The following is a 17,327-nucleotide window of genomic DNA, read 5'->3' on the forward strand; positions in this document are numbered from 1 at the left end:
ACTTGACCACAGCCGTCTGTGCTACATGGTACTCCCTCACTCAGCCCTTCTTTTCTGCCGGTCCTCGCTGTTCCATCCAGCCTCATGGATCCTGTCCACTTCAGTTTTTGTTATTGAACTGATTTGTCTAGAGTCCAATACCAGGCTTACAGATCTGCCTTTCTTCCCAACAACGCCTGACAGAATTCGACGTCACATGTTCTATTATGCCCTCTCGTAACATGCACCAATTTCCTGTCCCATTCTTTAGCAATAAATCAGTGGGATAGCATATGAAGGCACAAAGATTTTCTTGCATTCTCTCAATTTGAAGTTGTCGACTGCATCTCCTTTCATCAGGAAAATATCACGGTTTCCTTTAGGAGTCTGTGTAATTCTCTGTCTTCTGCTCCCACATTCTTGGATGGCTACTTCGATTGCCCTTCTCCATTCCACTTCCTTGTCTCTTTGCTCAGCATCATCATCTTCCTCCCCATTGTATTCTCGATCTCCCTCTTTACATCATACACATAGAGTCGTAAACAGTTCCCCAGTATCTGCATATGAGGTGTTTGGTGACGCATCTTTTGCTTTTTGCATGATTACTTCACCTTTTTCCAGGTCTAATAAGGCACCATAATCATTCAGCACGTCCATACCTATTATAGACTCAGTACTTGGAAGTACCAAAATGTTCACTGTTAACAAGTATCCCTGAGACATTAATTCATGTCTCATCTGTCCACCTCAATGGTTTTTCCTACACCTGCAACTGCAACTGCAACTTAATCTTGATTTTGATTATTGATAGCCCCAGTCAACTATGATTCTTCTTACATCTGTCCAACGTCATTTCTCTATAGCCGAAATCTTGCTTTCACTATCCATAATTCCGAATGTTTCCCCGTCACCTACGGCCACCTTAGTACCAGATGGATGTCCCCTGCCGTTCTAGTTTCCTTTCGTTAAGTAAGGCTTCTCAGATGTCGTCATATTGAATAACATTTATGAGGCTAGGTCTGATTGATGACGGGGGCCTTACATTTGTCTCCACCTCACTTTCCGAACGTCAATGCCTAGGAGAGCTGTGGCCACATAGATGAGACTTCACCACCACGGTCATTAGCTCCGACACGTTTTCCATTGTTAGTATTTTCCGAATTGTGTCATCTGTCACTTTGTGGTACTTTGTCGTAATTTCTTTTCACGTACCATCCTCTGTTTCGACGTCTGTCAGTATTTCTCCTTCCTTCGTTCCAGTCACCATTATTTGGCCTTTTCGTTCCAAAGCCTGCTCCTCCTGATGTATTCGACGAATGGTGTCCCTTACCTAAACGTCAGTTTCTGTCGCAAGTGTCGTACATTGATGACGTAGCAGTCCGCTAAAGTGTCCTTGGTATTCACGACTGCAGCGATGACTCATATCAAACGCAGTTTGTACAGCGTGTATTGGAAAATACTAATATCGATGTCGCATCTCCCTGCTAATACTTGTAGGTAGTGAGACGGAATTTTCGTGTATCTCCCCTGGTCTGCTTATATCGTCCAGAAACTGATTTTTCTTGTACATGTTTTCTAAAGATAACAATAAAGTTTATATCATAGCCGCCAAACACTAAGTTAAACAGGGATATCCACGTTTCCGGGTGAAGTGAATTCCCCTCGTCCTTGTACTTCTGGGAATTTCTGACCGGCAGAAAATGTTTGAAATCGAACGGTGTTTCTGCTGTCACATTCGGCCAGACGCTCGCCTCTACCTTTTGCAGGTCTTACTGCCTAATATCACTGATAGTCTAATCATGACTCCTACTCAGTGGTATGCAGTTGCATGAATCGTTCAATACTTCGCCCGCATTAACCGTCCTATTTTTCCATGCTGTTGGATCTACTTCATGAACGCTTCTTTTATCGTCTTCTTTATCTTCGAATCGATTTTCTCTTGTTGCTTTTTATACGTTACTAGTGCACGCATTTCCTCTGATTCTGCTAGTGGTGCCGGATTTGTAGAATGTAATCCCGCTCTTAGTACTTGAAACGTACTGTTCATTCTGCACCACATTTCGTTCGCAAGGAAGTTCGCAGCTTCTTCTAACCTTACACTGATATGTTGCTCAGTGTGCTCGGCTGTTTGGTGCCTTTCAGATATGGCCTTACTACTATTCTTGTCGGTTGTTTTACTTGCTGTTATCGCCTCATTGCCACCCTTTTTGCTTCCTCCGCTTTGTCTATCGCTTTAACAGCCTTTTCTGAGAAACCTATGCCAATTTAATAAATTCCTTAGTCTCGCTCCGTGTCTCTCGAATTTCGTTACGTAAACTCTCCCCCACGACCGTATGTTCTTTTCTCATGTCTAATTTCCTGTCCGATCATCTGACCTACCTCTCTATTTTCTTTCCTCATTGCTTTTAAAAATACAGTTATGTTCAATTCATTATCTCCTGACTTACTAACTCTCGTGACACTGCTCTGGAACGTATTGGATCAATCTCTTGTGCACCCTGGTTTGATCCTCGTCTCTCTTCCGAATTATGGATCATTACTACTGACTCGTCTGTTGTGGTCTGACGTCAGCCGTTTCTATCGAATACTGCTGCTCGCTGAACTGAGTTTATTCGCAAACTGGCTGTTATTCGCTACGTTATCGTCATGTGAGTCACTTACCGGGCTTGATTGCTCTGCAGGATAAACTCCCTGTTCGTCTTGTGACTGACAAGAACCCACCGAGTCATGCAGCTCCAGAACACAGTGAAATTCAACACTACTCCGACCTAATTCACGCCGTGCTTTGCTCTCTGTTAATATTCAACTTTTAAGTAACCAGAGCCAACATGTGATAAAACGAGTAAATTAACATACCTATCTCACTTTCTTAAGGAAAACGGAGTTTATCACAATCTACACTTACTGCCACTAGACATGTTTTGAGCATTCAGGCAGTATGTGTACAACTGATAATTTCATTGATGATGTTAACAATGAGTCTTGGGATTTCCCCACCCACCATAGCCCTCCCTCCCCTAACAAAGGTTAATTGCCCTATGATAAACTGGCAGTAAATTCAAATTCTGGCAGGAAATTAAAAATTAAAAACCCCAATTGTGTTAGTGCGTTTAATATGGAAGGAGTATTCGGACAGGCTATATGATGTCACATTCCCACACTTGGAATGCAAGCACCAGTCGATAATGTCAGAATCCAAGATGGCCGACCTGGAATACAAGATGGCGATTGAACATGGTAACCGATTCATACTGGTGCAGCTCTATGTCTCAGTGCAGCTCATAAACCTGTAGCGATATTTATAATAGTGTAAATTCCCGACATATGATCCGAGATTGAGGTACAGGCCATGGCTGTGTGAGGTCACAATCCAGCTATGACCACCTGGGCTATACTACATGAGGTTTTCCACCGTGTACAAACTCTGGGAACTGATCGACGATAGGATACGGAACATAAAAGTCTAATGAACTTATGTCTGGAAATGCATGGTTTCCATGCTAGAGATCGTTTATTCAGTTACACTTTGTTACCGAGACTGCGGTCTATTACGCGTTTTACGATGCAGCCACAGATACAGCATTCCTGGTTTCCTCCTAGAGGGTGGCACAGTTCCTCATACGTCATGCCATTGCACCCTCTCCTTCCGCAATAATTGGTAATGTTGTGTACGATGCACTTCTCTTGCTGACTTATCTTGTAGTGGATGTGATACAGCGTTGTACACAGTGGTTTTTTACTCGAATTGAGAGCTTGTCGATGTGGTGTTTCTTTACAGAAAGGCAAATGACGAAGTGCGGCGGGGTTGGGGTTGGGTTGTTTGGGGAAGGAGACCAGATAGCGAGGTCATCGGTCTCATCGGATTAGGGAAGGATGGGTAAGGAAGTCGGCCGTGCCCTTTCAAAGGAACCATCCCGGCATTTGCCTGGAGTGATTTAGGGAAATCACGGAAAACCTAAATCAGGATGGCCGGACGCGGGATTGAACCGTCGTCCTCCCGAATGCGAATCCAGTGTCTAACCACTGCGTCAACTCGCTCGGTAAGTGCGGCGGGCAGCAATGTTTGTAGGATAATATGCAGACCCCCCATGGAATGGTGACAGCGAATTACCAGCATAGGTGCAGCCGGAATGTGTGGGCCGGGATAACTGGCAACCGTATTTTGGGAACAGTCTTCCTTCCATCTCGCCTAACAGGCCGGAACTGTCGGCATTTCTTGTGAGTGACTTTGCCTCCCCTGCTGTAAGAAGTCCCACTGATGACTCGAAGGGTTATGTGTCTGCTACATTATGCTGTGATGCTGCTCCAGCACACTTCGCCGTAAACGTTCGGACGCACCTCAATCGTATCTTCCCTTACTGATGCATCGGACGAGGGGGTCCAGTTGCATGGCCTGCTCGTTCACCGGTTATCAGTCTGTGCGATTTCTGGCTATGGGGCCATCTGAAAAGCATCGTGTATGCAGAGCCCATTCCAGATTTGGAGACACTGGAGCAGCGTATTCATACTACCGTTGACACTGTTCGATTACAGCCTGGCCGATGTGAACGTGTGAGACAGAACAGGCTACGGCGCAAACAAGCATTCGTTGAGGCACATGGAAACTATTTTCAACACATGCTGTAACTGTGGCTGCAAAGTGTAAAGCGTATTACACGCAGTCTCTGTAACGATGTATGATTGAATAAATGGTCTTTAGCATTTCCACACATAAATTCGCTAAACATTTCTTGTTCCGAATCCTCTCATCGATCAATCCCTAGAGTTTGTACACGGTGGAAGAAATCACCCTGTATATAACAGTGTAGAATTCCGGAATACTGGCCCGGCCTTGCGATACTGGCTCGGTCCTGCAATAACCTATCATTCTCTCAGAGGTGTATGATCCCTGCTTTTCCTTGTCCAAAATTTAAAATTGAATAGCCCACTAATGCAGTCTGTAAGGTTCTCAAACACTTATCACTGTCAAATGCAGTTGCGGGAAACGAATAGGAGCGGCATTAACCTGCAACTTAATTTAAACACCGCTTCATACGTACCGTACCAAAAGCCAGTTGTAGTCACAGTGCTAGCTCACGTCACCTATGCCACATCTCCTTCCGTATGCCAGTAATTTGATATGTCTTTAAGCAAAGCTTAATGGCACAAAAAGGTTAGACGCCGACTGTACTAAGATGAGCCACGACATCTAAGACCGTTGGTTAGTATGTTGTAAGATAGAATAGGGCATGCACCCGATTTATCCAAACAAACACTGTGTGTTGAGATCACCTCACAACGTATCCCTATTTAACATCAACAAGAAGTCAGGAAAGCTAACTTCAAAACTCTTCCAACAAATACTTGACAACGTAATCGAACAGTAGTCTAAGATATGTCCACTACAGATTGACTCTCGCCATATTGCGGAGCATAAGACACACAGATCCGCTACACTTGAATGCTTAGAGCTGCAGACGTACACATTTGTCCTCCCTTTGCTCCACGTGCGAGAATAATGGCCGAAGCTAGCGACTAGTAGTGATACTAAACTAGACGCCCAGAAAAATGTTAAAAAAAGAAATAATAACGAATTTGGTTCAAAGAAAATATTCAAAAGAAATAATCATTTATACTTTTTCTAATAATATTCGCGTGACAGAGTAATGAACAGTACAAAACCCAACTTTTTACTCCTCAGACTAAGGTTGCGAGAGACGTTATAACAGGATCTCAGACCACTGCGAGTACGCAGCTGCGCGAGTATCTTGCAATGCGACTTGTGTTGTACACTTTTTCTGTACTATATTTCTGCAATAGAAAAACGTACTTTCGAGCACTCTTGAAAGATGTATCAGCAGTAGTGATATGATCTTTGTTTTGAAATTGAATGACAACGAATAAAATAGAAAAAGGTTTCTAATGGACTAAATTCGGTGGCTTTAACAGCCATGCAATACAGATTCTGTCCCGTTACCCAATGTTCACATTCCTTTCTTTCCATAAAATTTCATTGAAATCTTCAGCAAGGGTCATATTAGCACGCTCCCCTTTGTAATAGTTTTCTAATATCGTTAAACGAGGCACAGCTAAGCTTATAGAAATACATACTTACTCATACATCAAACTTTGGATGCATAAAGTTATGAACATTTTTCTCGTTATTGTTTTGCTTGCCTTTGAGTTATTTTACCATGATATTGGATTTTTGAAAATTACACAGATGAACGGAAAATATGAGGAGATGGTGAGACCGAAACAGGTTATAAGGCAGAAGAAGGAAAAGAAGAACGCAAAATATGTGGAAGTAGTACTACATATAAGCTCACTTGTATAATCTCATCCATTCCTTATTTATTCGTAGAACACATGCCTGTGTATTAACTGTAAGTAAGTACAAAAAACGGTGTCGATTCTGTTTTTAAATATTAGTTTATTCCAAAAAACTATGGGAGGTAGCGTTGCTCACGTCCGTAGGTTTAACCTTAAAATACCCTACACGTGCCTCCTGGGTGGTGATAATTGAGCAACAGTGATTACAGGCAGCCAGACTATCTGGCATGGATGATGAAAGTGAAACACTGTACCAACACTTCCAGCAAAGTGGTGACCCAGAGATAGCTACTGAACTATTGTCCAACTTGGACATGTCTCGGAGGCAGAAATGGGCAGAAACAGTCGAAAATATGGACTTTACCCACTCGAGCAGGAAAGCATGGAGTCTCCTGAGAAAACTGGGAGGAAGTGCACCAGCATGCAGAAAAAATTCCGAAGTAACACCAGACCGAATTGCTTCCCATATCATTACTATGTCAAGAGTACCTCCTGACAAGAAACATACAGGCATATCAGACGACAGCTTCGTGAAATGAAAAAGAAGGCATCTCCCTCAAATGAGTATACCCATCCCTTCACAGTTTCAGACATTGACTCTGGACTGAAGGACCTCAAACCTCTTAAGGCACCTGGATTCGACGGTATCCATCCAGAATTCCTGATCCATATGAGAGGAAAAGCTAAGAAATGGCTGGCAGAATTCTTCACTGACATCCTGCTGACTGGTCAACTTCCATCAGAGTTTAAAAAGGCGAAGATAATATCTGTTCTGAAACCTGGCAAACCCAGCAACAAGCTAGAAAACTATCGCCCCATTTCCCTACTCAGCTGCTTCTACAAGCTTTTTGAAAGGCTAATATATAACAGAATAAGTAGCGGTATCTTGGAGAACGTTCCAGTTGATCAGGCAGGCTTCAGACCAGGGCGTAGCTGCTGCGACCAAGTATTGTCTCTCACATCCTTCATAGAGTCAGGATACCAAATGAAGCAGAAAACATCTGTGGCATTTGTTGATCTAACTGCCGCCTTCGACACTATGTGGAGAGAAGGCCTTATCTACAAATTTCTCCGCATCATACCCTGCAGAACAATGGCTCGACTGATTAACAGCATGCTAAGTGATCTAAAGTTCCAGGTAATCAGTGGAAGCAACATAAGTAAGGAGAGGAAGCTGAACAACGGATTGCCCCAAGGATCAGTTCTCTCACCCTTACTGTTCGACCTATATCTATCTGATCTACCTGACACTTCGTCCAGAAAATACTGCTATGCCGATGACCTGGCTCTAGCCGTAAAACACCAGGAAATGAAGACAACAGAATTAGATAATTACTTCAAAATCTGGAGACTCCAACCCAGTGTGAGTAAAACAGAAGTGTGTTGCTTCCATCTAAATAACCGGTTGGCGAACGTAAAACTGGAAGTAAGTTTCAGAGGCAGAATTCTTCGTCATAATTGGAACCCAAAATATCTTGGTGTCATCCTGGATCGTACACTATGCTTCAAACAACACCTTCTTAACTTAGCTCAAAAGCTGAGGACTCGAAACAACATCCTCCATAAGCTATGTGGAACTACATGGGGATCTTCAGCAACCACCCTGCGATCTTCAGCTCTGTGCTTGGTGTACTCAAGTGCTGAGTATTGTGCACCTGTTTGGATGAACAGTCATCATACAAGGCTTGTTGATACCCAGCTAAATACGACAATGCGCATAATATCTGGCGCAATCAGATCTACTCCAGTTTATTGGCTTCCACTGTTAACCGGTATAATGCCTGCTGATCCACGCAGATGTACTGCCCTTATGAGAGAATTCCACAAGATCTCCAGGAATTCTAACCTACCCATGCATAGCGACCTGCCACTTTTAAATCACAAGAGACTGAAATCACGCCATCAAACTCTGTGCGATGCTGCTGACATGGTTGCTAAGAATTTCAAATCTCTTGAAGAATGGAAAGATCGGTGGGAAGCAGTGACAGATGTGCACCTGCATAACTTCTTCTCAGGTGCTAAACTTCCAAGTGGATTCGACTTACCACGCAAGACCTGGACTACTCTCAACAGAATCCGTACCAGCCATGGGCGATGCAGGGATGCTTTCTTTAAGTGGAAGAAGCTGCCTGATCCAGCTTGTGACTGCGGGGCTCCATACCAGACTGTTCACCACATTGTCAGTGAATGCAGGATTCGAGCCTATCACAGCGCCAAAGAGGACTTCCTGCTAGCAACTCCAGATGCAGTGCGCTGGATTGAAGGACTGGATATTCAGTTATAAAGACAAACTTAAGTTTCTTGTGTGTCACTCTTTGACATAAAACTCGACCGGCGGCCGGCCGCTTCAGAGGCTAAATCCGCGCCGATCGCGACATGGGACAAAATAACTGGCCAACTCGCTAATTCTCTAAGTCCGGTTATCTGCACAATCTGGAAATACTGTAGACTGCGGCACTTCCTGGAGGAAAACTTGTCCCATGACAGAGAAAGCCTAGGCTGATTACGCCTGTGGTCTAGCGGTAGCGTGAGTTGTTTCTGTTCATTATGTCAATGGATCGAGAACACCTGGCGTAAAGTTTTTTTATAGCCTCTTCTGTCTGAATGCTGGAGACGTGAATGTAATGGTAGCGCAGATTCAATGTATTTCGCTTTCAGACACACCGATATCAAAATTTTATCCAGTAACTATTTTGCGGCAGATTGCCTGCAGACTGTCCCCCTCTGGACGCCGTATGCGCCAAAGCTCCGGGATCCACTGGATGGCTAGTGGCCGTGGCGACAGCAGCGGCGCTGCACTCCCCCGTTCTTTATCGAAAACGCCTGCTACCGCTCATCGCTTTTGATGATTTAAAACGCTTTATTATTAAATGTTGCTCCACAGAAAATTTCTACAATTTCCATTCACGCTCAAAAGTAACGGAGACAGACGCCCTGATTGATAGGCGGGTATTATATTACATTGATCGGCAAGAGCTGAGTATGGCCCGAAATTGATTTTATAGACTGGGACGAAATTAAACCACCTCGCTACATTCGATGAATTTATAAATGCTTCATACCTCGTTTCTTTTCCTTTCAAATTCAATTATTTGTGCAACTTTTGGTCAATGTTCGGATGTTTTCGTCAAGCCAGAGTCAGCGTCTGTGGTGTAAAGTAAACTACAGTTCTTGTTTCATTCCTTATGGTAAGTCTACGCGATAAACTGTGTGAATACTTTGCAATGCATGCTCTGTAGCAGTGCAGGAACACTGCACATTTGGAGTTCCATGTATGGATTCATGAAGTATTTAATGTTGATCGGAAGTGATAGTTAAGGTCATCAGATTTAAACCAGAAAAATTTGTCGTTTTGGAGGTTTCAGAGAACGGAAAGGAATTGCTAACGCCAGTGTTAGAAAACGTCTACAGTTAAATGCTATTGCAAAAATTTAGAAGAAGGGAACTATATTAATCAACATGTGCACTTCATAAACAACCTCGTGACATGTTAGACCTATATGACGAACAAAGCTCAAATTTATATCGTTGACAGTCGGTTTGAATCTTTTCAGGAGCTATTTTACAGTGAAGCACCTTGGCATTTGCAAAGCAGACGTCCATGATATTAACTTAATTTACTAAGTCGAAATCGGACGAAGATTGATGTTTAAAGGCATTCTTCAGATTTCGGATAAGGAATTTTTACTAGCAGTTTGCAAGTCCATTAATTAAAATGGAAAATAAAAGGTTGTAGTCAGCGGCTTCCACCGAGATTGGAACTGCCATGTCATATAGTACGAGCACCGCAACGCACAAGGGAACCTCTTTTTTTTCAATTTTGCTTTTTCTCTTTTACTTTTTTTTGACGATTATCTCTTGTTTCTCTCTTATTTTAAAGCCCCTTAGGAAAATGGCGCTAAAAAAAGAAACTAAGTGCCACCGCCACTTTTCATACTATAACAAAAAAAAATAAAAAATCTGGTCCACTTCAGGCGTTGGCTCCTGACTAAACCTACCCCAGAGAGCTGCCTATATATCATGGGAAATATGGGAATTCAAGCTTAGGGCTATCCTTACAAACAAAACAAAATCTTCCTTTTTCTGAATTTTCTTTTTATTTTCTTTTTTTTTTTGTTTATTTTTGTTGTGTGATTGATCAGACGCCTGCTGCGCCCCGCTGGTAATATGTTGAGTCACGTCTTCTCGAAATTGATGTATTCCGTTCAATAGTTCAGAAATGTTCATTGGTTCAAACAGGAAACGTTCTTCACTCTTGGCTTAACACATTCCAGCTGCGAGGCGGGTCGTGAAAGCATTCCCAAGGAAGTTCGAGAAAAATTGTGTATATTTTGGGTGATGGACAACGGCATAATGACGCTCGTTGAGGTATGTCCAAAACTCGAGTACAGAGTCTACAGTTTGTCCAAATAGGTAGTGAATGGCATGTCCGCGAATCCATTTCACAGCATTGGTCTTTGTCCGAGAAAAATAGTCACGTCCCGGAACTAATAATGAAAGGGGAGTATTCCGATTCAGAATGCCCCGCGTTAAAAAAGCCACAATACGACGAATAACCTCTGAGCTAACGACACACTGGCGGCAACAGACGGACTATAGTCACTGCGATTTTGCCTGAGCCTCAAAACGCAACCTTAAAACACACAAACAGGTGTTACTTATGTGAAGAACGCCGTTCTTGGAGTCCAGAAATTAAATATACTTTCTAAGTGTCTCATCTTACAGTGGGTTATATCGTACGAGTCTTCGATGTGGAAAACGAATGTCAAGTGAACTTAGCTAAATGCTTGCCGTGATTCTCCGATACGGTTCCTCAGAGTGGAGACGCGCGTGCAAGTTTGGTTTTTATGTGGCGTTCTCCCCTGATGGTTTCTGACGTCGCCTTGTGGGCTATGTATACATTTGAGACATTCAATTATCATTAATCCAGAATGATACAAGTTTCAGCTTCCGGCGTGGAAGAAGGCTGTTGACGCCGACATTATATCATTTCAACGTAGGGAAAGCAAAACGGGTCATTCAATGTTTCTCATTCAACATAAAGCATGTGAGATAATTTTCCGTAACGTTCATAATCATCTAAAAATACAAACGAAGTAAAAATACATCCGAAGCTTATTCGAATTGAATATTGTAAGATACCAAACGCTTTGCACCCCTATGTCGAATTTGTCCACGTGCAATCTTTTGCGGCATACACATAGAATGTGATGATTACGACGAGAATGAAGAAATATGTTGGTAAGGATGGAAGCAAGAAGAGACGCAGTCAAAAAATTTTCGATTCCTCGTGGCATTCATTTCATTTGAGACGTAAGAAGAGGTAAAGCGGGATATTACTTTCGTTAACACGAAAGATATGCCGCACATATTGATAACGAGGAAGTCTGCGCCTTCATACGTTTCCTCCTTGAAATATGTGTGCTCTATTATTTACAAAGTAGCCTTATCATTGTTTCAGTGATGTTACCCTCTTGTTTGACACCGTAACGATGAACAGATTCCAAATGCATGTCTCTGCATGAAAGTAGCTGTTCGAACCCTTCCTGGGTTGTTTTTTGGGTTTTATTGCTTGGAATTCCTGAAGCAGACCACTGTGCCTTACCCCCTCGTGGGTTAGGTCTCAAAACTAATCCGCTTTTTATCCAATGGCATAATTTATTCAGACAGCTTCAGCACAAGACTATCGAACAAAGCCTTCCATTTACAGTTGCAGCACTCTAACCAGCACTAACCGAAGTGTAATCCACGGTCATGGTCCGAAATTAGCAGCTGTCTGCTACTATGGCAAAATCCGTACTACACTTTCGATTCTGCAGCACCATTTTATCTGGTAACACTGTGTAGTTGCAGAGTTGTGCCAGCATGTCTGTCCTCACACTGTCAACTTTATGTATCTCACTTCTCCTGTAGCGTTGATCACGAGGAGCCGAAGTAAATGAGTGTATTCTGCATGACGTAACATTCAGTATTCCCTTCTTTCATAGCCGCTCTTCATGTGCACCAATACTAAATAGGGATCTGAAAACTCTTGAAAGTGAGAGAATGACAATAATAATCGTAACCAGAAGAAGCAAATAATGAATGACGTTTAATCCAACGCAGAACGAGAATGGCTTTAAAAATAAAAATCTATATCTATATCCATATCTATTGATCTTTGAGTTGGCACAATGCAACTATATTCTTAGTATTTAGTTACTAAATTTAGTTCTGCATGTTTGCAGAGAAAAGGAAAAGTCGGTACTCCTCGCTAGTGTAATATAATGTGAACCAGCAACTACCCTTTCCTTAGAACACGACTCAAGCAGGTCCCCAAGTAGGTACCAAGGCACTGCTGCATACTGTTCCCTGACATTGCTCTGATGACGGTTAATGCAGATAGTTCCGATTATGAAATACAAAACGTATTGCAGGATAGTTCCTAGGACAGTAACATTAAATTTGCGTTGTAGACGGCACATGAACGAGACGACTATCCGTATTATTCATCACTATAAAAAGACAATTTTATGGGAATTTAGCAGGATTACTCAACATGAATTCTGAAATTGAATGACTGACCGCACAGGTGCTAAACGTCGTCAAGAGTATACGATGTCCTAATCGCATTAGGAATATGAAGATCGTCTTCGACAGCTCGCAACTTTCACATTGCTATCTCCACCCTACTCCAGACAGCCCTCGGTGGAGTTGCACTACGTTGCCGATGTAATGGAAGGCCTTCAAACCGACAACAGACCACATATTGAAAAATACAAACGAATTCTCTTGCAGCATAAGCTTATTGTAACTAATCTCCTACTCATCTATAATATCAAGTGTACTATCAAAATGATTATATATAATGGATGATAATGTAATGCATTGATACCAGATGGTGGGTTCACAACAGTATTGATGCGAAAATAAAACAGAAGTTCGCAAAAGGGCAGTTGTGCATTTTCGTACGTTTTCACCTCGAGATGTACAGTCGTGCTCAAAAGTATCCGAACGACCTGAATTGCGTTTCGCCTGATTCGCATGCAAGCGGCATAACGCAGCTGTCTAGCAGGTCCTCTAATCGCTCCTTGGCCGGGCGGAGTGGCCGTGCGGTTCTAGGCGCTACAGTCTGGAGCCGAGCGACCGCTACGGTCGCAGGTTCGAATCCTGCCTCGGGCATGGATGTGTGTGGTGTCCTTAGGTTTGTTAGGTTTAATTAGTTCTAAGTTCTAGGCGACTGATGACGTCAGAAGTTAAGTCGCATAGTGCTCAGAGCCATTCTAATCGCTCCTTGGTACAGTTGTTTGACTATTGAAAATGGTTCCAACAATTCACCACTAGAAAACACTGCTCTGTATCGCAATAACTCAAGATGTAAAGTAATACCACGATACTACAAATATCAGGGAACACCTTATCACAGATAAGACTGTCCTTAAGGCTTGTAAGCTCACATTTATTACAATAAATGACATACCTGAAATGTTACCACTCTCATTATTACGTCAGATTGGTAATGCACGTAGTAAGTTAGTCGTATTCATGATTTCCTCTTCAAAGTAACATACTGTACTTATTATTTAACATAAAATGACATTAAAAATTTAAGTTATTCACGAGCAGCTAGTTGAGAATATGTATGAACTTCAAACGAAACGACGAACCGTCTTATTCCGTATATTTATTCAAACCCAGTTCATGCAGACTAAGCAAAGATTTCGTGACTGACGGAAGCTGTCATTCCTGATTAGGCATACAGAGAGTGATATATCTCGATTTTAGACAGTATCAGTTAGCAAATATCAACTTTAAATTGCATAACGCAAACATTTTTAACAGACGGGAATTCCTACCCAGCATGTATTGTCCCTGTTAACGAACTACGAGAGATGTTAAATATTGCTTCTTCACAAGTAACTTACTTGAAATGCCGTGAGGTAAAGCTTTGTGTTGGACACGGATTCGAACCCAGAATCTAATCGGATTGCTATCTAAGCACAGTCAAATGTGACATACCGGATTTTCGCGGCAGTAGCTAGATGTTTTAACTGAAATGACGAGACAAAACATTAATTTTTTCCTTCCCAGGCACCAACCCGGCACCTATCGTTGTTATATTCTAGAGAAAACGAACGATAAATATGGGTTTGTTGCACCAGCAGTGACATGTGAGCATGTTTGAACTAGAAATAATATGACGAAGAGTTCAGCGCTCACTGGGAATAGAGCCCCACACAAAGAGACGTCAGCTACCGAATTTTTCTCCACCAGCTGCTCAGAATAACATCTTGAACTTACAGTCATCTTGCAAACAATTCTGTGTCTCACTGGGAGTTAAAAACGTCAGATATCGTTAGTGTTGACAACGAATGAAAATACATTAAAAATTAAAATAATTATCCACCAGCAGATAGGTGTTCTCATGCTAGAGCTTGATAATGCATAATTAAATCTTTAGTGTCGGGCCAGGATTCGATCCCATTGTGGAGATGTTGAGGAATCTGCAGTTTTGAACAAACAACAAATTGTAGCCGAGCTGTATTGTCACGAAGGGATCAAATTCCGCGTTAGGGGCGGTCTGAGTTGCATTCGCAGTTCAGAACCAATTTTATCGACATACAGAAGTTCAGATAAAAGATGTAATAAATGTCCTGTGACCATACATAGCGTTTGTTTCGTCACTTGAAATAAATAACTAGTGTAAGAAACGTTACTGGTGATAGAGTTTCTACATGTCGCCACTCCAGACTTTATTGTGGTTCAACCTACCGTCTACTTGGTAGAGAAGGAATATCATCTTTAATGTGAATTTTCAGACCACACTGCCATTATATGTTCTTCACTTGGTGTAGCCAGGAGAGAATGGAACCTGTCTCTCCCTATCTAAAATCATTGATAGAAGTGGGAATCGAACCCAGACCATGGGGATAACAACCTACCATCCGTCTTTTTTTTTTTAATCTCATTTTGTTCGTTTTTGTTCGTTGCATCTGCTCGGGGCGGACGTCGTAAGACACCCTTTTAAGTTCGTTGTTGATCTATTAACTCAGTTTTTTTTGTTACAGAGGGCAGCTAACCCTCTGACCGAACACGCTGAGCCACCGTGTCGGCGCCGTCCAACAGACCACGAAATCCTCTTCTCTGCGCCTCATTTTTCTATCGTAACGCCGTTGCGCCACACCGGATGAGAATTCTGACACACTGGCTCCCTGTAGTAATTTGCAGCATGTTCAGTAAATTCATTTACTTGGTTGACCGAATCACCATGAACTAGCTACCTCGGCTACCCAGTGCATACATTCGACTCTATTTTGTAATCACCGAAATAAAATCACGTAACTGCCACCTACACAGAACTGCCAACAGTGTAGGATGCAGAAGTTTAAATAGGAAGTGTTCCTTTCTACTTGAGCTATTCTATTGCGCTGTCTGTTTGTAGAAAACGTCGTTCAGTCCAAAAGAAAAGCTGTAACTGTTTATCTCTCAGAAGTCAAGACCTGGCCATATGCATAATCTCACAGTGCTGTGGAATCCAAAAGTTCTGGAGGAATAGTTGTCGAGCTCTGGAGCTGTTGCAGCTACGTGTCAGCTAGTAGTGTAGATAAGATGTCGCGAGATCGAATACATTCAGTGCTACATTTTTTAAAACGCAATTCTGCTGTCTGCTGAAGTTATTAATCTAATGGAACTTTGAACATAATTCCTGTGGTGTCACCGCCAGACAGCACACTTGCTAGGTGGTAGCCTTTAAATCGGCCGCGGTCCGGTAGTATACATCGGACCCGCCTGTCGCCACTATCAGTGATTGCAGACCGAGCGCCGCCACATGGCAGGTCTAGAGAGACGTCCTAGCACTCGCCCCATTTGTACAGCCGACTTTGCTAGCGATGGTTCACTGACAAATTACGCTCTCATTTGCCGAGACGATAGTTAGCATAGCCTTCAGCTACGTCATTTGCTACGACCTAGCAAGGCGCCATTATCATTTGCTATTTATCTTGTGATGCATGTATCGTCAGACCGATGTTCACCAATTACGGATTAAAGTTAAGTATTCCAGAAGCTACGTACTATTTTTGCTACTATAAGACCTTGACCTGTTCCAGACCTCACGACAGCCTGTGTGAGCTTAAACGCGGGCCCTTTGGCCTCCCGTCCTCGTGGATTGGCTGTCTTGCCAGTCCATAAAAGTTGACGACGAGGATTTTGCGTTCGTCTTGCTGTTGCCCTAATTTACTTGTGTCATGGCTTCGCCACAACCTCCAGATGTACTGTCCGAATTTTATCGCTTGCAGAATCAGCAGACGCAGGCCTTATTGGATGCCCTTGGACAGCTCGTCCAGGCTCAACGTGCACAGCAAAACGATGCGGCAGCCGCCGCTCCACCGCTACCGCAGCCACAACACGCTGTTGCACCAACTTTTCGTCCTTTTGATGCGGCACTGAAAAGCTGGACGGAATGGTCACGCCAAGTTGGATTCCATTCCGCCGCCTACAGAATTCGAGGTAATGAGCGGCAGCCTTTTCTCCTCTCCGCCGTAGGCGTCCAGACATACCGTGTGATAGTGAAGTTATTTCCCCGACGCGACGTAGCAACTCTGTCCTACGACGAAATTTTGTCTGCATTAGATGCATATTTCAAAGAATCAGTCAATGTAGTTGCGAAAAGGTATACCTTCTTTCGTACAAAACGTACGACCGGTCAGACTAATAGGGAGTGGGTTGCAACTTTGCAAGGCCTTACTAGGGATTGTGCTTTTGAGTGTGAATGTGGCCTCCCTTATTCAGATACTATGGTACGTGATGCAATTGCACAGAACTTTTCTGATGTCCGTAGAAGGGAACAAATTTTGAAACTAGTCAATCCCTCCCTACAACAAGTGATGGGCATATTGGATCGGCAGGACACACTTGACTTTGCTCAGGAATCATTTCAAACTTTGCCACCCGTGTGTCAGGTTCACTGGCCCACCGGGCGCGCTGCACAGAACAGTAAACAGCCCTCGCGCCTGTCCACACAGCTGCCGTCAAGCCCTCAGCCACGTGTGCCGCGC

The 17,327-nt window shown here is 43.0% G+C and overlaps 1 protein-coding gene across 1 annotated transcript in view; it reads right to left on the reverse strand.

Annotated features, from left to right (window-relative positions):
* Window positions 1-501: 501 nt before the first annotated feature.
* Window positions 502-17,327, reverse strand: part of LOC124777970 (putative inorganic phosphate cotransporter) — a 95,425-nt gene continuing 78,599 nt past the window's right edge. The window contains exon 9 of the mRNA XM_047253535.1: window positions 502-677. Within this exon, the coding sequence (XP_047109491.1) occupies window positions 502-677 (176 nt within the window). The remainder of the gene's footprint in view (window positions 678-17,327) is intronic.

Source organism: Schistocerca piceifrons, chromosome 1 (assembly GCF_021461385.2).
Source record: "Schistocerca piceifrons isolate TAMUIC-IGC-003096 chromosome 1, iqSchPice1.1, whole genome shotgun sequence".
NCBI lineage: Eukaryota > Metazoa > Arthropoda > Insecta > Orthoptera > Acrididae > Schistocerca > Schistocerca piceifrons.